Source organism: Lathyrus oleraceus, chromosome 1 (genome assembly GCF_024323335.1).
Source record: "Lathyrus oleraceus cultivar Zhongwan6 chromosome 1, CAAS_Psat_ZW6_1.0, whole genome shotgun sequence".
NCBI lineage: Eukaryota > Viridiplantae > Streptophyta > Magnoliopsida > Fabales > Fabaceae > Lathyrus > Lathyrus oleraceus.
This window is the reverse complement of record NC_066579.1, coordinates 97,610,636-97,632,763: the sequence shown is the minus strand read 5'-3', so window position 1 is coordinate 97,632,763 and position 22,128 is coordinate 97,610,636. Positions and strand designations below refer to the sequence as shown.

Genomic DNA, 22,128 nt, shown 5'->3' with positions numbered 1-22,128 from the left:
CTTTTGAATGAAATAATGTAAAATTAAAAAAAAATAGTAATCATTTTCATAATATTTGATTACTAAAATGTAGTGTTTTTTTAATGATTTTTTTATCTTTTTATTATTTATTATTTTCTTTTTTCTTACTTTTGTTTTTTAATTTTTTTCTTTACAATTTTATTTTTAATTAAGCTTTGAACATAATATCTTGAAAAAATAAAATATTTCATTAATATATATCTAATGATAAATTATGTTAGGTGAGAATATTGACACAAAAAGATCTAGAATGGATTGAATAGACACGTCTAAATTTAAAAAATAGTTTAAGTCTCATAAAACGAAATAGAGATTTTAAAATACGCAAAAGCAAAATATAACACAATAAAAACTTAAAAGCATTTCAATGAATTAATCCAATAAAAATATAACAATATATAATTCAAATACATGATTCCTTATAGTCAAAATACAATTGTCAAACATTAAAGCAAAAAAAGTTTAGGTTATTTACTATAAGAAAAGATAACTATGAGAATAAACTATATTTGTTCTTTAGTCAATTACATTTATCCTCTTCGTCGTTATTTTTAAGCTTTAAGCTTCAGTGTTATAAGAGAAATTTCACCACTTTGGAAACAATCGAACTCATGTTACGAATTTATCTGTTGTTCAACGTGAGAGTGGTTTAACTTTTCGAGTAGTTGATGGATGCCTATCGGACCACTGTCTACTGGACCATTGCGTCTACCTCTTAGACCAATTAAGTTTTGTTCCTGCAAAGAACAACATTGTACCTCGCCAATGTGAGACCGGTCGAGGCTCAATTTTAACCTCATTGGCAAGGGTCAATGAGGAGCTTCAATGAGTTTTTTTGATGTACGAAGGGTTTTCCTTTTTTCGTCTTGTAAGATTTACTTTTATAGTGTTGATTCTTCAGACATAGGAATCAATCCTCATCAATATGTGTAACGAGCATTGAACCATATTTATGAGGGATGTCTAGATGTTGGGAACATCTCTAGTTGATAATCAATAGGCTAATTAACATACATTAAAAGGGTCATTAATAGCGTGTTGTCGAGGCCGACATTAGACATTATCCTTATCCAAGGTGTCTCGCCTGAAATGGTATGTTCGTGATATTAACCTGATTCCTTATCTGTGAAAGACATATCTCGTTATTTTTTGGGATGTACACATTCTGTCAAGCATGAGACCTGTAGAGGTGAGATGCTTAAGTAGAGAAAGTCTTGATCTATGTCCGATCATATAATTTTTACTGAGATGTACAAATTCCCATTCTGCATTGACCTTATTAAATATTTTGGATATTCTCAGTATTTTGAACTTAATCTCCATGATCTGAGGCTTTCGTTTTATAGTTTTTCGGTTCTAAATAAATCTTGGCTAACTTGAGAGGGATGTGACCATCCTTTTTAAAGGTCTTTGATTTTTTTCACGGAGAACCTCATGGTTCACGTGGTTGCTACCTTTGAAAGTCTTTGATTTTAATTCATTCACGGAGAGTCTAAAAGGTTCACGTGGTTGCTCCATATGGAGGTCTTAGGTTTTAACATTATTCACGAGAGCTTAAAGGATTCATGTGGCCTCCCCTGTGGAGGTGGAGGTCTTGGGTTGTTCACGGAGAGCCTAAAAGGTTCACATGGTCGCCCTCTTTTTATATATGTAATGTGACTAAAATGAAACATTAAATTAAAAGACCAAAATATGTATTAAGCCATTATCTTTAAAGTATGAATATTTTAGCATTAATTCTTGAAGTTGTTAATATCAAAAATATAATCTACATTTCAAAAATGTCAATGTTTCATTTTCAATCATCGTGATCATTCAAGTTCTATCATGAAATAATTTTCAATTATAAGTTCCTTAGCAATCAATATTAATAATACTTTTCAAAAGATGTCTTTTTTTTATGTACAACATAATGTGACTATTTTTAGAGTCAAGAGTAAAAAGAAATTAAAAGTATTAATCCATAACAAAAAGAATTTTGAACACTACTACAAACATATGCTAGGTAATTTTGTTCATAACAACTATTCTTTAATGTTTTTTTCTATCATTTTAAATATTTGAAATTTGAAATGTAATCATCCCAAAATAAATGTAGCATTTGTAAAAGTTATTTGTCTCAATACAATTTTAACTTTGATCTTTCAATTGTATTATTTAATTAATATTTTTAATTATTATTTCCCTTTATATTAATATTAATGATAATTAGAATACACAAATAGTCAATAAAAATAATTTAATAAAATCATTATTCACTCTGTGAAACACTTATTTGGGACAGAGAGAGTATTTATTATCATAATTCCATTAAGAATTTAAAGAAAATTGTTTGAGTTATGATTATGGCAAAGAATTAAATCGGTATCATAAAATTACAAGTTCATGGATGTTTGATGCATAAAAAACGTCTCCATAAGATCAAAGTTTAGGACAATCTATCACACTTTTTTTTTAAAAATTGTATAAAACCTATTTAGTTGTGCTACAAAAAGTAAACATTCTATATTAGCCGAATACGTAAGGAAGGACTACATTATTTATATGCAAAAATGACTAAGATTTTGTGCTAGAAATTTGATAAACTCAGAGCAACTTACCAAATCCCGTTTTATTTATTGAAAATATACTGCACAAGATTAAGATAGTAATTAAACCCACAAGAAAGCATAACAGTTTCAACTATCCAAGAACTAAGAACAATTGGAAAGAAAGAAAAAAAAGACAATATTCAATTGGCACAATCCAGCCACGAAGTCATCCTTCCTCATAAACCTTCATCACGAAACAAATCATACTTCTATACAAAAGTTCAATTGATTACCGCCATTTTACCGACCAAACCAACCTCTTTGTTGCTGCATATCACCGCCACCTTCATTCATAAGCTTATCCAGCACTGTATTTAGGTCAACTGATTGACCATTCTCTGTCAGCTTCCGAACCGTTGCCCTCACATGGTCTCTAGGGAATCCCATTGTAGCAACTTTTTCAACTACATCGTCAACAGAAACCCTGTTACCAGTTCCAGCAGAGCCTGAGCCACCACTTACCGATGATGCAGTAGGTATTGCTTGTGGGAGAGCACGGGCAGTTGGAAGCTGTGGGTAACCACTTCCACCACTGGAAGACACAGAGACGTTATGTACTTGTGGTTGTTTGCCACCATACTGAGGTGGCCCACCATATCGATATGGCTCAGCAGGCCCAGATAATGTACCATATCCAGAAGAATAACTTGAACCAGATCTACTTGATGGTGATTCATATCCTTGGGACGGTGTCCCATAGAATTGCTGGGCAGGTGGAGGAGGTCCACTGGGTGGCTGAGATGGTGGTTGGCGGAGATTGGGAGGATAACTCTGAGAAGGAACAAAAGATGGTTCTTCGAGATGGTGGTGACCCATGGAAGATTGCAGTTGAGGTGGATTTCCGGATGAAAGTGGTGGCTGCTGTTGAGGTAGATGATGTGCTGGCTGAGAGTACTGAGGATGAGGGGTTTGCTGATATTGTTGATGTGGAGGTGCCCCTGGTTGAGGATGTGGCTGCTGAGTTAAAGGCAGCTGGTACTGCTGATTTGGGATTTCCTGAGAATGAACAGGTGGTGGCATGTATGGATCTCTCTGAGGAGCAATTGGATTTGGGATCTGTGAGTATTGATTGGGAAGTTGAACCGGAGGTGGTAAACCCTGTTGAGAAGGAGGTTGAGGAGGTGCATTAGGGGGAGAAATCACAGGAGTTGATTGTGGAAGGTTAAAAGATGAAGGTAGATGTTGCTGAGATTGCTGGGGAGCAGATGAAGCTTGCTGCACAGGATCTGATACTGCACTAGTTTGAGGTTTTGATTGTTGCTCTGTCTTCGACACTTGCAGTTTTGCCAGTTGCAGCTGAGCTTGCACAATATCTTGTTTGTCCTTGATATTTTGCACTCCTGTTTGCACCTGTATATTTTGTATGTCCAACAAAAGAGTAAAAGATGGACCAATATGAGAATAAACTATGAAAAAACATGAGCTTAAGCTTATAGATAGATTAAGTATGTGTTGCGATTATACACCAATAGCAGCATGTAAAAAAATAACTATATTAGAATCAGTGTTATTGTTTCTCACAAGTAGCATCTATACATAAGGTTCCCTACGAACCATTTATTTAAATAAGTAGTTTCAAGTGTCGACCTTACAAAACAATGTGATGTGTTCCTTCCGGGCTGATGATTAAATAATTCAGCCCTTACTGCTTTTTCTTAGGGTTTGTAAATCAAAGGTTGTATTGCCCATGTCCCAGTGTAAAAACAAATGCAACTCTGAATTAACAAGTTCAGTTCAACACTTATTAAAAATTTGATACGACGTTACAGAAATTTTAAAATAATATTCAATCTTGCATGCCAAATATAAAATTATATGTACAATCCTCAAATGCCCAAGGCCCCTCCACCATTTTCCCAGCCACCAAGTAAAAATGAGTACCACATTGCCCTAGTGCAGCCATGTTGAAGCTGAAGTTATGGCAATTTTGTGGAGAGAACCTCAATTAGTGGCAAACATAGTAAAATACTATCGCACTCCTAGGGTCAACTTCAGTGACAACCTAATAATTCAAAAGTATTTCATTTTAACAGTGTTTACCTAATCACTAAAGCTTCAGTTATAGTTGATTTTTAACATTGTGTCAAAACATATAACCAAGTAGTCAAGAATTTGGTCCTTGAGGCTTTAATCCCTTAAAAAAGAAGCCCCAAACTGCAAACCCAAAATTTTAAGACAATTATGTTTATTAGGTTACAGCTATTTATGATATTAATAAACTGTTGATTATACATTTGTTTTGATGAACTATGGGAAATCTTACACCTGGAAGCATGTGAGTACACATACAGACACCAAACAAATATTTGCATCAATCAAAAGAACTCATTTAATATACCAAATGTTGCCAACTATTAAAGTTCGAAGTTAGGATTGCCAACTATTAAAGTTCGAAGTTAGGAGGAGGAGGAGGGAGCGTGATTGATAAAATACCTCACAGAGAATATTCTCCAACAGCCTCAATTTCCCATCAGTGATTCCATGATTATTTCCAACAGATACCTTCAAATCATCCATAGAACTCTCAAGATGGTGAGTTCTGGTTTCTAGTTGTGTTAACCGTGCACTAACACCTTCCAGAACATGATGCAAATTGTCCATATGTTTCTTCATTGTTCGATCAATCTCTAACAAAATTGCGGCATCAACAGCACTTCGGTCTTTTTCTACAGTCACCTTTGCAGGTTCAAAAGAATCCAGAGAACTGTATTTCTGCACAAAATAAGGATGAATACTCAATATTTATGATGAAAATAACACCACGCTAAGATGATACGATATATTATTATTTATGACGTCCTATATATTGCACAACACTACATATGATCATCAGATTATTCTAATACATGAAACCCCAATGCAATGCCAAAATAGTCCATCAACTCAAACTGCACAATTGAGAGAACAAGGAAAATTCAAGAAGTAAATGATAAACAACTAACTAAGACAACAGATCAGCAGCTAACTCTGAAACAGGGGCATGACCCGACATATAACACTGAAACCCCAGGATATCACAAACTTATCTTTCATTTGCTTCAAGAACTTTCTACTATGCATTAACTCAATTCTGCGTAATTTTAAAAAAGGATTTCACTGATGATTGCCACGAAGTCAGTGATTAAAGAGTAATACACCTTGTGAAATGCTTCTAATTACTTAAAGATAAATGCTGATGAGTGACGCTGACTATAGACACTTGGTAATGATTCCATAAAAAAGATATTAAAATGAAAAATAAAGTTTTTTTACTGATATACTTAATGTTGTAATTTTCAATATGGGTCATGTTCACAAGTCAAGAAATAGATAGTGTTAACAGGAAATTAAAGCATTCAATGCATTATATATTGAAAAATGGCTTCTGGGCAGCTGGTAGTAGGATAGGGGTAAGTGTAGTGGTATTTTCTTTTGTAGACTTTCTTATGTTTAAACTTTAGAACACAAGTGAGGCCAGTTTTGGCTATTGTTATGTGAATGAAATTTACTTTAATATTGTCATTTATAGGTTTTCTTCATCTTGGTAGATCTTATGATCCTACATTTTACCCTCCTAACAGGTTAGAATCTCCTAGGACGTTGATCTTGACAATACTAGGAATTTCCTTTCAGCAAATACTTCTCATTTCTTAAATTCTTTAAGAGACACCCTTATGTTCACAATATCCATATTTCCAAAAGCACTAAATGTTTTTAGCATTTTCAATACAACAAACACTTTCTCACTTTGTTTCCTTAGCCATTACCCTTACAACCCTCACCCTCGTTAGCATTCTCCTAAAAGTATCAAGAAATAAGCAAAAACATACATATAACTCGTCCTTTAAGCATTAACTTCAAGCGGGATAATATGGAGTAGCAATATAGTGAGTTCATATTAGAAGTCAGTGTATGTGTTCTATAATCTAAAAAACCCTAATAAGATTGGAGTTTAAGAATATGTTGAATTTTGGAGAGCTAGGTCTATATATTTGCTATATATTTAAGATTTAAAAGAAAAAAAAGTGAAACAATAGCATGATAAATGATCATACAACACTTCAATCAGAACTTTAATTAATCCATCTTAAGAAACATTTTATGACTTCCTAAATTTAAGAAGGAAAAAGGAAAAATAAGTTCTCCCCTTCAAAACCCTCTACCCAAACATACCCTAAAAAGAACATGCACCGTCCGTGTAACCCTCTATCCAAACAAATAAATAAATAAAAAACTATTTTTCTTAAAATTACTGTAATTAATCACACAAAAAATAGTGAATAATAATCCAATTCAATTCAACCACGAAAGAAGATAAAACACCAGAAAGCAGTTAGGGCACAAAAAAAAAGAAAAAGTAAGAATATATACTTTGGAGTTAGAATCGGAGTTCCAATTCTTCGTAAGCGATGCACCGTAATTGGGGGAAGAATCAGGGAGTGAACGAATCGGTTGAAAATCGTAGCTAGGAACGATATCATCACTTTTGATTCCGTTATTGTGAGTAGATGGATCAATTTCTTCGTGTTGTTGTTCATCATCGTCTTCAAGTACTTGTTGTTCTGGATGACGAAGCTTGATTAGGTCGATGAAATCGTTGGTGAGAGGAGTAGAAGATCCGTGAGAGAGATTCAGATCCATTATCTGCTTGTCCATAAACGACGTCGTATTCATTGGTCGGTGAACTCTATCTTCTTCGTTTGTGATTGTTCTGTTCTGTGAAAAATATATATATATAAAATGAAAAACCTCTTCGAATAACAAACCTACTTTTGCTTAGTCCTTCTTCAACCTTCTATAATCCTAAATAATAGAACAATTTATATGTTTTATTTATTTAATTTGGTATATTTCAAAGAAAAAACATAATACAGTTTACCAAATTATCCTTATCTATATCTATATATCAATGGCAAAAATATAGTTTCTTTTTATAAATAAGAGGGTAATTACATTTGGGTTATTATGTCCCGTCGAATTCAAATATAAGGCTAATGTTAAATTAGTTAGACATGCATAAAAAAAAAAACTTCTAATCCAAAGTTAAGATTTAGTTTTGTCATAAATGTGGTTAATAGGAATTTATATATCTCGAATAAGCCCTCAACCAGAGCCTAATTTTGAATTCCCTTTTATAATAGCATTGCAAATCTTTTGATTGTCTATTTGAAGTTTCAACTTGGTGTAACCCTTTTCTTTAGCTAAATTCAGTCCCTCATAAATTCCCCACAATTCAGCCACAAGAACATGTGTATTTGGTAAAGCTTCATATTCAATCCTTATTGTTGTCTTTAAGCAAACCTCAACAACTAGCTTTCATATTTTTGTTAACAACTTTATATGTATTGAGTCTAAGTCAGTCTTATGGGACAGATGCCATCTTGTTTTCTGATTGTTCCTCTGAATAGTATTATGCCTTTTTTGCCATCTCAGACTGTCTTGATAAGTTATGACTTTTATGTATATGTTGTCTACTAGATAAGTGGGCATAACGAAGTCTTTCATGTGATGTCTCTGATTTCTCCAGTACCACAATGTGTGACATGTGGTAGTCCGTATAACTTGTCAATGATTTTTGTAACACCCCAATTCTTGAGTTATTATTTTAATTGATTTAATTATATTTTAATTTTATTATTAGGTGTGATAATTGAATTAAGTCGGGGGATGGGAGTGTATGACCTTGAGGTGAGTGTGGAGAATAAGTATGGGTTAGTAGAGTTTAGTTAGAATAATTGGAATTTATTTAATATGATTAAAATAATACAATTTTAGTGGATTTATTTAATTAGAAATAAGAATTTAGAGAGTTTGGGTGCAATTTGTAAATTAAGAGAAATAGAAGGGAGAAAGGAGTAAAGTAATTGTTAGTAAGGGAGAAAATTATAATTTTAATTAGATTACCCTGACTATATAAAGTAAGAGATAACCTAAGTTTAGAGGATTTTCTACCAGTACGTGAAAAGATAATTAGAGACACAGGGGAGATAGAAGGTAACAGCTTTGGAGAGAGGGGAAGAATAATCAAAGACCATAATTTTTCTATTGCTGCTAGGAAAACTAGATAAGGGGGAGAATTGATTAATAATGTGTATATTTTAAGTGATTTTGGGACGTTTAGAAGTGACTTCAGAAGATTCCATGATCTCCAAATTGCAAAACTGTGTTTCTGGTGTTGTTGCAGGTCACTGACGGGCGTCAGGCCCTTTGAAGCACTGATGGGTAGCCCGTCATGGTTCCTGGTCGCATGTATTGATGTAGATTGCCACAATGGTGAATGGTTAGCTTTGGATATTGATGACGGACATCACGCATGTGACGCCCAGGGTGTCATGAGCCTGGTAGTTGCGCAGATGGTCTGTTTGCTTATAATGAGTTGCAAAATTCTATTTTTCGACTTTTATGAACTATATGGCTTTTGTTTGCTGTTGTTTGATGTTGTTTTGATATGAGTTGCCGATTTAGCATGATTTTAATCGGTGTTGTGAATTATTACGATTAATTGAATGTTGTTGATGAATATGATGTTGAATGTGATTATGAATGATTGTTGAGCATATCGATTGATGATGATAATGTTATGTTGATGTCATTATGAGATAACAATTCATGAGGAGTTGTTAATGTTGGGTCAATGCATGTCTTGTTTATTATTAGGAGGAAACTTTAAACATTATGTTGTTGTTGTATTGACGTGTTGTGACATGTACTCATTATGTCGTTGTTGGTGATGAAATAGCCAAGTTACAATCCGAGCAGGATGGATTGGTGACCTGTCTTGAATCTAAGCAGGGTGGATTTGAGGTTTGAGCAGGGTGAACCCGGTTCCTAGGTGAACCAATTAATAATGATATGGTACCACATGCATATGAGTCTAGTTGAGGTTATAAGTCTCATTGCATAATTAAATGATGAACATGTGATTGTTTGTGTATGTTAACAAATTGGGTGTGAGAATGATATTGTGTGATTGTTGTTGTATGCGTAGATGTTTGAATTCTATCTTGCAGTTTATACCGTTAATTTATTTATGTGAATTGTAACCCCTAATTGCTTTGATATTGTCCACCATGGACATCTTGCAGATACTTAGGAGTAAAGTTGTTTTTGTGAGTGGAAAACGGTTTTTGGAGTTATTTTCATTAGTTATCACTTTTATTATTAGTCGACATGCTTTGATTTTGTAACACTGGGGGCGAATAATGTTTTTGTTATTATGTTTGATGTTGATGTGCTTACTTTGCCGAAGTTTAACAACAGTCATGTTGAGATGTTTTTGAAGTTGTTGAGAGTTGGATGTTGAATTTTCTTTTTGAGTTATTTTATGAAAGATGAGTCTTTATAAGACGAGAATTGAAGTTAAATGTTTTATTACTGCGATTTAAATGATTTCGCTGTGATGATATCCTAAGTGAAGGTGAGCATGCAATGACAGGTGTTATATGTTGCTTATATTTCCATTGCGTGTTTTCTAAATGTCCATGTGTTGTTGAAGGATTGTCATTGGTGACACCTTTAATTGTCGAGTAATTCTTTATTTATAAGTTTTGGGGTTTAGGGTGTTGCAATAATGGTATCATAGCAGGTCGATCCTTCTGGCCAGGTTTTTGTATGATAATTATTCCCTAGCATGCGACATGTGTGTGTATACTATTGATGCATTATTTCTTCTGATGACTGTTTGATTATGTACAAAATGGATGAAAGAAATGATTGTGCAATTGTTGATGCTTTGGAGTTAGTGGCTCAGGCGCTGCATGGGAAATAGAATCAAGTCAGTGATGAGTTTTGTGGCTTAGGAAAGTTTTAGAGGAATAATCCACCGACGTTCAAGGGTGGGTATGACTTAGAGGATGCTCATACATATTGAAAATAATTACCGAGTAATGGCCTATATTGAGGAGCAAAAGGTATTGTTTGGTACTCACATGTGTGTTTAAGGAAGCTGAGGATTTGTGGGATAACTCACGTTAGAGACTAGAGGTTACTGGTACTAAGGTTACCTAGGTTGTATTCATAGCGCAATTTCTAGAGAAGTACTTCCCTGAAGATGCGCGTAGCAAGAAGGAGATTGAATTTCTTGAGTTGAAGCAGGGAAATTCGATAATTGTAGAGTATGCTGAAAAGTTCGAGGAGCTAGTGATATTATGTCCACATCATAATAGTGATGTTGTTAAAGGTTCAAAGTGCATCAAGTTTGAGAGTGGATTGCGTCCCGAGATCAAACAGGTTGTTGGTTACCAAGAGATTCGTCTCTTTTTTGTACTGGTGAATAAGTGCATAATCTATGATGAAGACAACAGAGCCTGATCTGCTCACTATAAGAGTATTAGTGAAAAGAAAGGGAATGGTTAGCTTCGAGGAAAGTCGTATGTGACTACTACTAACAAGGGAAAAAATAAGGCTACATTTGAGAAGAAGCCAAGTGGGGGAGGGGCTCTTGCTTTGGTCCGATGTTATAGGTGTGGTGTGATATGTCATTGTGTCAATGAGTGCTCCAGTGCTGAGAAGAAGTGTTACAAGTGTGGGAATACATGACACCTTATTACTGATTGTAATGGTAATGTTGTGACTTTCTACAATTATTGGGCGCAAGGCCATATTAGTACTAATTGCCAGAAGTCGCTAAATGCCCAGTCTGGAGGAAAGGTTTTTGCACTATTAGGGACATAGACTACTAGTACATGTGTTTATCAATGAGATCCCTCTGATTGCTATTATTGACATGGGTGCAACATATTCTTTTATTTTGCTTGGTTGTGCTAAGAGATTGGATTTAAAGTTATCTTCAAAGGTTGGAAGTATGGTTATTGATACCCCGTCCAATGGCCCAGTAACTACTTTGTTAGTGTGTTTGAAATGTACTCTAACTATTTATGGTAAGAGTTTTGCAATGGAATTAGTTTGTCTATAGTTGAGTCAGTTTGATGTTATCCTTGGAATGAACTGGTTGGAGTTTAATTGTGTTCATATCAAATGCTTTGCCAAGATCGTGATGTTTTCAGAGATGGGAGGAAATTGAGAGTTGATGTTTGTATTTAAGCAAGTAAAAAAAATCTTGAAAGAAGAGGCTCAAGTGTTTTTTATGTTTGTTACTTTGGGAATAGACAATAAAGTTATGATGGGAGAGCTATCAGTTCTGTGTGATTTTCCCGAAGTGTTTCCAAGTGATATAGGTGGTTTTCCGCCAAAACGCGGGGGTGGAGTTTGCTATAGACCTAGAACCTTGTACTAGTCCTGTATCAATGGCTCCTTGTAGAATGTCTGCTTCAGAGCTGAGTGAGATGAAGAAGCAATTGGAAGAGTTACTTGAGAAGAAGTTTGTCTGACCGAGTGTTTTGTTGTGGGGAGTGTCGGTGTTGTTGATTAAGAATGAGGATGGTAGCATGAGGTTGTGTGTTGATTATCAACAGGTGGATAAAGTGACTATCAAGAACAAGTATCCGCTTTCGAGGATTGATAATTTAATGGATCATTCGGTTGGCGCTTATGTTTTCAGCAAAATTGATTTGAGGTTAGGATATCTCATATTTGAGTAAAACCAGAAGATATTCTGAATACTGCATTCAGAGTGAGGTATGGTCATTATGAGTATTACGTGATGTCATTTGGTATATATAACACACCTTAAGTATTCATAGAGTACAAAAATCAAATATTACATTTGTACTTAGATCGGTTGTGGTTGTGCTTACTGACGACATCTTGATATATTCGAAGTCGGATGAAGATCATGCAGAGCATTTGAGGATAATGTTGCAGACCTTAAAGGGTAAGAAGTTGTATGCAAAGTTATCTAAGTGTGAGTTATGGACGAAGGAAGTGAGTTTATTAGGCCATGTAATTTCTAGTTGAGGTATTGTTGTTGATTCGTTTAAGGTTTATGTTGTGTTGCAATGGGAAACTCTGAAGTCTGTTACCGAGATCAAGAGTTTTCTAGGTTTGGTTGGTTACTACAGAAGGTTTATTGAAGGCTTTTTGAAGTTGGAGATGCCTTTGACTCAGTTGACTATAAAGGGTTAAGCATATGTGTGGGATTCCTTGTATGAAGAGAGTTTTATAGAGATTAAGAAGAAGCTAATGTCTGCTCTAGTGTTGATTTTGTCAAATTTGAGTGAGTCTTTTGTTGTGTATTATGATGCTTCGATGATGGGTTTGGGTGGTGTACTTATGCATAATAGATAAGTGGTGGCTTATGCATCTAGATAGTTGAAGTTTTGTGATAGGAATTATCACACACATGATATGGAATTAGCTGGCATAGTATTTGTACTCAAGATTTTGAGGCATTATCTGTTTGGTTCCAGATTTGAAGTCTTTAGTGATCACAATAATTTGAAGTACTTATTCGATCAAAAGGATTTGAATATGAGACAAAGGAGGTGGCTCGAATTTCGGAGGGACTATGATTTTGGTTTGAATTACCACCTTGGTAAAGCCAATGTCGTGGCTGATGCTTTGAGTAGGAAGTCGTTGCATATGTCGATGCTTATGGCTCGAGAGTTGGAGTTAATTGAAAAATTCTGAGATCCGAGTTTAGTATGTGAAAGAACTCGTAAAAGTGTGAGGTTGGACATGTTGAAGCTGACCAGTGGTATTCTGGAAGAGATAAGAAAAGGTTAGAAGATCGACTTAGGATTAGTTGACCGGTTAGTGTCAATTAATCAAGGTCAAGGTGGTGATTTTGGAATTGACGAGAATGGCGTGATAAGATTCAGAGATATAGTTTGTGTACCAGATGTGCCTGAACTTAAGAAGAATATTCTTGAGAAAGGTCACAAAAGTGGCTTGAGTATTCATCCGGTGCTACTAAAACGTATCAAGACTTGAAGAAGTTATTTTGGTGGACAGGAATGAAAAAGGAGATTGTTGAGTTCATGTATGCTTGTTTGACTTGTCAGAAGTTAAAGATTGAGCATCAAAAGTCGTTGGGTTTGACGCAGCTGTTGTCTATCCCTGAGTGGAAGTGGAACAATATTTCAATGGACTTCATGTTTGGTTTGCCGAAGACAATGAAGAATTGTGATACCATTTAGGTTATCATGGATAGATTTACTAAGTCGACTTACTTCATTTCAATTTGACTTAACTATACATTGGAAAGGCTAGCAGATATGTATATCGAGAAGATTATTGTATTGCATGGGATTCTATCCAGTATTGTATCTGATAGAGATTTGAAGTCTACGTCGAGGTTCTGAGAGAGTTTGCAGAAAGCTTTGGGTACGAAATTGCGTTTGAGTTCTGCTTACCATCCGTAGACCGATGGCCAGATAGAGAGGATTATCCAATCCTTAGAAGACTTGTTGAGGGATTATGTGCTAGAACAAAAATATTCTTGGGATAGCTTTTTCTCGTTGATCGAGTTTACCTATAACAACAGTTTCCATTCGAGCATTTGAATGACACTATTTGAGGCATTGTATGGTAAAAGGTGTAAGACAACTTTATGTTGGTATGAGTTTGGAGAAGGTGATGTGATTGGACCGGAGATTATCCAACATACCACAGAGAAAATCAAAGTGATCCAAGAGAAGATGAGAGCTTCACAGAGTCACCAGAAGAGCTATCATGATAAGCAAAGGAAAGCACTTGAGTTCCAAGAGGGGGATCACGTGTTTCTGAGAGTTACTCCGATAAATGGTGTTTATCGAGCTTTGAAATCTCGAAAGCTCACTTTGCATTTCATTGGTTAGTACCACATTTTGCAGAGGATAGAAGAAGTGGCCTATTAGATTGATTTACTATCGTTGCTTGCTAATCTTCATGATCAGTTTCGTGTGTCTCAATTGAGGAGATACATTTCAGATTTGTCTCATGTGATCCAAGTGGATGATGTGCAGGTGAGAGATAAACTGACTGTTGAGGTATCACCCATGCGGATATAGGATCGGAAAATGGAACATTTGCATGGTAAAGAGATTACCTTGGTGAAGACAGCTTGGGGAGGACCAGATGATGGAAACGTGAATTGGGAGCTTGAGAGCCAGATGGGAGAGTCATATTTGAATCTGTTTACTTAAGGTAATTTTTTAGGGCGAAAATTCTTTAAATGGGGGAAAGTTGTAACACCCTAATCCTTGAGTTATTATTTTAATTGATTTAATTATATTTTAATTTAATTATTACGTGTGATAATTGAAATAAGTTGGGGATGAGAGTGTGTGACCTTGAGGTGGGTGTGTGGAGAATAAGTAGGGGTTCGTGGGGTTTAGTTTGAATAATTGGAATTTATTTAATAATTAAAATAATAACATTTTAGTGGACTTATTTAATTAGAAATTAAAATTTAGAGAGTTTGAGTGCAATTTGTAAATTAAGAGAAATAGAGGGGGAAGAAGTAAGAGTAATTGTTAGTAAGTGAGAGAATTCTAATTTTAATTAGATTACCCTGACTATATAAACTAAGAGATAACCTAGGTTTAAAGGATTTTCTATCAGTACGTGAAAAGAGAATTAGAGACACAAGGGAGTTAGAAGGTTAGACCTTTGGAGAGAGGGGAAGAACAATCAAAGAATATAATTTTTCTATTGCTTCTAGGAAAATTAGGTATGGGAGAATTTATGCAATAATGAGTATATTCTAAGTCATTTTGGGATGTTTAGAAGTGATTTTTGGAGATTCCGTGATCTCTAAATTGCAAAACCTCATTTCTGGTGGATCTGCAGGTCACTGATGAGCGTCGGCTTGATGACGCCTAGGGTGTGATGCCCTTTGAAGCATTGACGGGTAGCCCGTCATGGCTCCCGACCGCGTATGTTAATGCAGAGCGTCATAATGGTGACGGTTTGGCTTTTGACGTTGATGACGGGGTTCACGTGTGTGACGCCTAGGGCGTTATGAGCCTGGTAGTTTTTGCAGATGGTCTGATTGCTTGTAATGAGTTGCATGATTTGATTTTTCGACTTTTATGAATTGTTTGGCTATTGTTAGTTATTGTTTGATGTGAGTTGCTAATTTAGCATGATTTTAATTGTTGTTATGAATTATTACGATTAATTAAATGTTGTCAATGAATATGATTATGAATGATTGTTGAGCATATTGATGATGATAAATGTTATGTTGACGTCGTTGTGGGATAACAGTTCGAGAGAGGAACTGTTATCATTGGGTTAATGCATGTTTTGTTTATTGTCAGAAGGGGACTTTAAATATTATGTTGTTGTTACATTTATGTGTTGTGATATGCATTCATTATGTAGTTGTTGTTGATGAAAGAGGCAAGTTGCCATTTGAGCATGATGGATTGGTGACTTGTCACGAACCCGAGCAGGGTGGATTTGGGATTCGAGCAGGGTGAACCCGGTTTCTGAGTGAACCAATTGATGATGATATGGTACCACATGCATATGAGTCTAGTTGAGGTTATGAATCTCATTGTATAATTTAAATGATGAACATGTGATTATTTATGTATGTTGACGAATTAGGTGTGAGAAAGATGTTATGTGATTGTTGTATCAAACTGGGCCATTAGTTTCACCTTTGTGCCACCTACATTTTGCATTCTTAGGCCATCCTTGGTTCACTTTTATTTAAATATCCCTTTGTAGCATCATTATTTAAAGTCAAGTTTAATTTCCATTGTCATAATTTTTATGTCATTATTCACATACATATTACATTAATCTAAATAAGCATTTGATTTGAAGTAAATAAGTGAAATTTGGCATTGATTTATTTTCATACACCATTTCCACATTTCACTTGGTCCATGTTAATTAAAGTAAATTGCAAAAAAATAAAAATGAATTGAGTTTGAGTTAGTTTATTTCATTTGAATTAAGTTACAACTTGTATTACCTCAAATACATACATACACGATAATAATTTGATGTACATACATCATATTACAAATACATTAAATAATAAATAAATTAAAAAAAATGAATAGAATGTCAAAACGGTTGGCACGAGCTTCATCGTCACCTTTGTGAGGGCAAATATCTCTTGTTCGTATTTTAATGATGTCAAACCTTTTTAGTTGCTCATAATGAGTGCTTTGGACGGTGTCATCATATCATAGAATGAATTCATCCTCTAACATGCTCAAAGTATAAGTGAAATGAGTCCATGCATATAAGAGCATTTCATAGATGTGACTAATGCACTTGATCATAATTGGTACCTTAGGTTCATAAGAAAATGGTTTGAATTGACCAAAATACCAAAAACTCATTTTTGAGAGTTTAAGAATTTTGAGTTGACTCATGACTTGGAGCGTAGCTCTCGAGTCTGAACAGGTCAGGTCAATGAGTCGACTCATGACTTGGAGCAGTAGAATTGTGAGTCGACTCATGACTTGGAGCGTAACTCTCGGGTCTGAACAGGTCGAGTCATTAGTCGACTCAAATCTGGAAAAACATGTTTGAGTTGACTCATCCCCTATTTGAGTCGACTCATCGGCTGTTTCATTTGAACCATGCTGCCACGGGTCTAAACAGGTCGAGTCATGAGTCAACTCAACTCTGGAAAAACCCTGTTTGAGTCGACTCAACTGTGTGAACAGGTCGACTGGTCGCTGTTGGCACTCAATTCTCTGCTGTGCATTTTTGCAAAATTATTCTGTTATGTCTGTTACTTTATCCATGCATCATATAAATATTTCTAGAGTCTCGTCTTCAACATCCAACAAGAAAAGTGAAAGATATACACCAAATTGCTCTTCATCTTCATTCCCCATTGCATTTCTCAATAATCACACATAACAATCTTTGTTGAGCATTGCACATTGTTGTGGTGATAGCGTCCAAATAGGATTGTGTAATCTTAGTTTGGGTTGAGGCTTTGTGTGGGTTTTTCTTGAATAAAACCATTGGGGTTTTGTCCTTAGAGAATTGGGAGTTTTTGCACTAAGCTTTGCTTCACAAATTCAGCTGAGTGAAAAGTTTGAAGAGTGGTGGGTTCGGTCAAACAAGTAACGGTAACCGAAGGATTGTGAAGAAAGCTTAGGGTTCAAGCGACTTGCGTTCGAAATCAGTTGAGATGAAGTTTTGAAGAATGTGGCGTTATTGCAATAAGGTAGCTGTAACCGGAGGTTTGTTCAAAGTGCTTGAAGGATTTGGTTCAACTCGAATCAAGGGGAGAGAACCGAATAGGATCTACAACAACACTAGGGGTTGATTGGTGGTGATCATTTGTTCTCTTGTATTAACTTTGCAACGTGTTAATAAAAACATCTCAATTCTAGATTTAGAATTGAGGGCAGACGTACCCTAAGCGAGGACGATAGGGGAACTACCTCAATAAATCCAGTCTTGTTCTCTCTTTCTCTTATCTCTTTAAATTCTGCATTAATTATGTTTTGTGTGAAATTAATAGTAAAATCAATATCGCTTGATTGTTGTGCACAATAACTGTTCGATAAATTGGTGCAATCACTTTGATTGCAACTGAGTAAAATTCTGCATATTTAATTTGAGTGAAATTGAAACTTGGTGTGGAGTGCTCACTAAGTGCTCAATATAATTTATCTCACACAAATCTAGTAATATTTTACTTGCTCTCTTATTGTGTTAACGCATTGTTAGAGGTAACGATATCAAGGATTGTAGTAGTTAATCGATTGATTTAGATAGTGGTTGATATCTCTATCGTAGTTATTCCATTCGGTTTCACGCATATCCGATCTTTCTATTAACGGATCATTTAGACGATTATAATCTAGGGTGCTTCCGCAACCATTGAAAATATTTTTAAAAAACGCTAAATTTCAAAAATTGATCTATTCGACCCACCTTCTAGATCGGTACTATCGTCTAACAAGTGGTATCACGAGCGCCGGTTCATCTAGTGCTTCGCATATAACTTTTTAGAAAATGAGTAATGTTCCTAAAGGGGCATACAATAGGGCGCCTGTTTTTACTGGTGAAAACTATAGTTATTGGAAAGATTGTATGCGTATCCATATCAACTCTATTGATAGGAAAGTATGGAAAGTCATCCAAGATGGTCCTTGGAAATAACCATGACCAATGCGGATGGTCTTGTTATACCTAAACCTGAAGCACAATGGAATGAAGAAGATGAGAAAAAGTATAGCTATGATTGGAAAGTCAGAAATATGCCCATCGCTGCCTAAGATTTTGATGAGTATTATAGGGTTTCCCATTGTACTAGTGCTAAAGTTATGTGGAACTCATTGCAAATTACCCATGAGGGAACCAATGATGTCAAACTAGCTAGAATCAACACCTTAACTCAAGAATTTGACATTTTTCATATGGAGGATGGTGAAACCATTGCCAATATGCAAAAGCGATTTTCTCATCTAATCAATCGGTTAAATGCTCTTGATAGAACTACCCCTAATGATGTTGCTACTAATAAAACCTTAAGATGTCTTAATAGGGATTGGCTACCGAAGGTCACCGCGATTAAGAAAGCCAATGATCTAAGAACATTGGACATGACAACATTGTTTGGTAAGCTTCAAGAGCATGAGCAAGAACTCGTGAACCTTAAGAAACATGAGAAATTCAAAAGAAGGAAAATAAGGAGAAAGCTAAGGACACCGAAAGGAAGTCTATCGCTTTAAATGGTTCAAGATATAAGTCATCCACCAATGACGCGTGTGAGAGTGAATCAAGTGATGATGATAAAGATTCGAATGAAGATATGAGGTTGTTCGTAAGGAGGTATAACCGATACATTTGAAAGAATGAAATTCAATATTCAGATAAAAATCTTGTCAACTATAGAAGACAATCAAAATTCCCAAATCGAGAGGAAGGTAAGATAATTAAGTCAAAAGGATCATGCCATAATTGCGTAAAGGTCAGTCACTATAAGTTGGATTGTCCCTTGTTGAAGAAAGACACAGGAAGAGACAAAAGTCACAACAAATCTAGCAAAGCTAGAAGAGCATACATTGCATGGGAGAGCGATAGTGAGTCCTCAAGCGATGATAACTCAAGTGATGAAGAAGAAAATGCCAATACTTGTCTTACGGATCATCAAAAGAAGAAAAAGAACGTAAGTCATTCTAAGTATGATCATGCTGATAAAATGTCTTATTTTGATTTGCAAAATGCATTTAGTACTCTACACAATGAGACCAATGAAGCTTTTAAATGCTTGGCCTCAAATAAGAAAATTTTCTGTTATTTAAAAAAGAAGATTTATGATTCCGAAAAGGAATTATAAACTCTTAAGAAATCAATGATAGAGGTTACTAAAGGAAAAACTGAAGATGATAACGGATTTTGGTTTAGATGGTCTGGATGTGAAACTTGTCACATTTGGCAAAGAGACGTTAGAACTCTTCAAGCTAAATTAGACAAGGCTTTACAACCTAAAATTACCTTTGCTATTGATCAATCACATTATAGAAGTAACGTGAATAATCCTTATCAAAAATACACTTATGTGGTAAAGGATCAAGTTAGCAAAAGCAACTCTCATTCGAACTTAAATTGTCTATATTGTTGCAAAAGGGGATATACTATTGCTAAATATCGATTTAGGAGATTCTTGGTTCCTAAAGACATTTTTCAATTGTTGCCCAAATGCAACCAAAGTTTCACTCACGCACTAGGACCCAATGAAAATTGGGTACCTCCTTCCCTTGTTTAAATTTGTAGGTGGAATGTCTTGAGGATATGGAGAGAACATGGGTTCTCGATAGTGGATGCTCAAGACACATGACGGGTGACATCTCATTGTTCTTTGACTTTGTGGCTAAGAAGAAAGGGTTTGTAACCTACAGTGATAATAACAAGGGAGCTATACTCGGAAAAGGTAATGTAGGTAATCCCTCCTCTACTACTATCTCAGATGTCTTCTTAGTTAAAGGCCTTAAGCATGATCTCATTAGTATTAGCCAATTATGTGACAAAGGATATAAAGTATCGTTTTTAAAAGATTGTTGCATGATTGAACATAATGATAATAAGAATGATGTGCTTAAGGACTGGAGGGAAAATAATGTATACATGCTTGACTTGCATGAAGTATCTTTGACTAACTCTAAATGTCTCGTCTCCATGAGTGAAGACTCGTGGCTTTAGCATAGGCGATTAACGCATGTCAACTTTGACTTGCTAAATAAAGTTGTTGCAAAAGATCTAGTAGTTGGTCTACCCAAAATCAAAATTTCAAAAGATCACTTATGTGATGCGTGCCAAATTGGAAAGCAAACAAGGATCTCTTTTAAATTTAAAAATATTGTTTCCACAACGAGACCCCTTGAACTTCTCCATATGGACCTTTTTAGGCCATCTAGAATTAAAAGTCTAGGTGGAAACTACTATGGTTTTGTTATAGTAGATGATTACTCTAAATTTTGTTGGACCATCTTCTTAGCAAGTAAAAGTGACACTTTTTCAGCTTTTGAAAAGTTTGCCAAGATGTCTCAAAACAAATTGAACACTAGCATAGTCATCATTCAAAGTGATCACGGAGGTGAATTTGAAAACCACCTCTTTGAGGAATTTTGTGAAACAAACGACATTGATCATAATTTTTCTGCTCCAAGAACTCCACAACAAAATGGAGTAGTGGAACTTAAAAACCGAATTTTAGAAGAGCTTTGAAGGACTATGATCAATGAAAACGGCCTTCCTAAATACTTTTGGGCCAATGCCATAAATACAGCTTGTTATGTATTGAATATGATACTCATTCGTCCTATTCTAAACAAAACCCTTTATGAATTGCTAAAGGGAAGGAAGCCTAATGTTTCACATCTTCATATCTTCGAATGTAAATGCTTTGTATTAAACAATGGTAAAGAAAACCTTGGTAAATTTGACTCAAAAGCCGATGAAGGTATCTTTCTCGGATACTCTCAATCTAGTAAAGCATATATAGTATACAACAAAAGGTTACTTATTGTTGAATAATTTGTGCATGTTTCCTTTGATGAATCTTATCCGAAAAATATCGGAGAAGGTATTATTGTTGATGGTGCAGGTGTTCCTTCGGAAGACATAATAAAAGATCAAGAAGAAAAGCATGTTGAACCCCATCCGGAAAAAGCTAAGGAGGAGCCAGGTCAAATTTTTGAAAAGAAAGAGGATGACCATTCGATTAATAACAATGATCTTCCTTTGGAATGGAAATCTTCTAAGGATCATCCCATCGATAATATTCTAGGAGATATCTCAAAGGGAGTTACCACACGGTCAAAGATAAGTAACTTTTGTTATCATTTTGCTTTCGTCTCTCAAAATGAGCCTAAAAACTCCAAAGATGCATTACTCGATGAACATTGGTATTTAGCGATGCAAGAGGAACTTAATCAATTCAAAAGAAATAAGGTGTGAGATCTTGTTCCCCCTCCGCGAGATCATCGAGTAATCGAAACTAAATGTGTGTTTAGGAACAAGTTAGAAGAAAACGGAGTTATAATTCGCAATAAGGCGCGCCTTGTTGCTCAAGGGTATAACCAAGAGGAAGGCATCGATTATGAGGAAACTTATGCTCTGGTTGCCCGACTCGAGGCTATACGCCTTTTGCTTGCCTATGCTTGTTCTCAAAATTTCAAATTATTTTAAATGGATGTTAAGAGCACTTTCCTAAATGATCACATTA

The 22,128-nt window shown here is 35.2% G+C and overlaps 1 protein-coding gene across 1 annotated transcript; it reads right to left on the bottom strand.

Moving 5' to 3' along the window:
- Positions 1–2,617: 2,617 nt before the first annotated feature.
- On the bottom strand, positions 2,618–7,622 carry LOC127119116 (transcriptional regulator DEF1). Its single transcript, XM_051049315.1, has 3 exons — positions 6,963–7,622; positions 5,046–5,324; positions 2,618–3,962 (listed from the first exon to the last, which is right to left on the bottom strand). The coding sequence occupies exons 1-3, from the start codon at positions 7,263–7,265 to the stop codon at positions 2,853–2,855; spliced, it is 1,692 nt and encodes a 563-aa protein (XP_050905272.1). The 5' UTR covers positions 7,266–7,622; the 3' UTR covers positions 2,618–2,852.
- Between the last annotated feature and the right edge of the window lie 14,506 nt (positions 7,623–22,128).

Bases quoted from the DNA above. Each gene is read 5' to 3' on its own strand.
- LOC127119116 (XM_051049315.1), bottom strand. From the start codon at position 7,265: ATGAATACGACGTCGTTTATGGACAAGCAGATAATGGATCTGAATCTC. The intron at 5,325-6,962 runs GTATATATTCTT...TATTTTGTGCAG, and splicing joins ACTCCGATTCTAACTCCAAA to AAATACAGTTCTCTGGATTC. The intron at 3,963-5,045 runs GTATTTTATCAA...CAAAATATACAG, and splicing joins TGGAGAATATTCTCTGTGAG to GTGCAAACAGGAGTGCAAAA.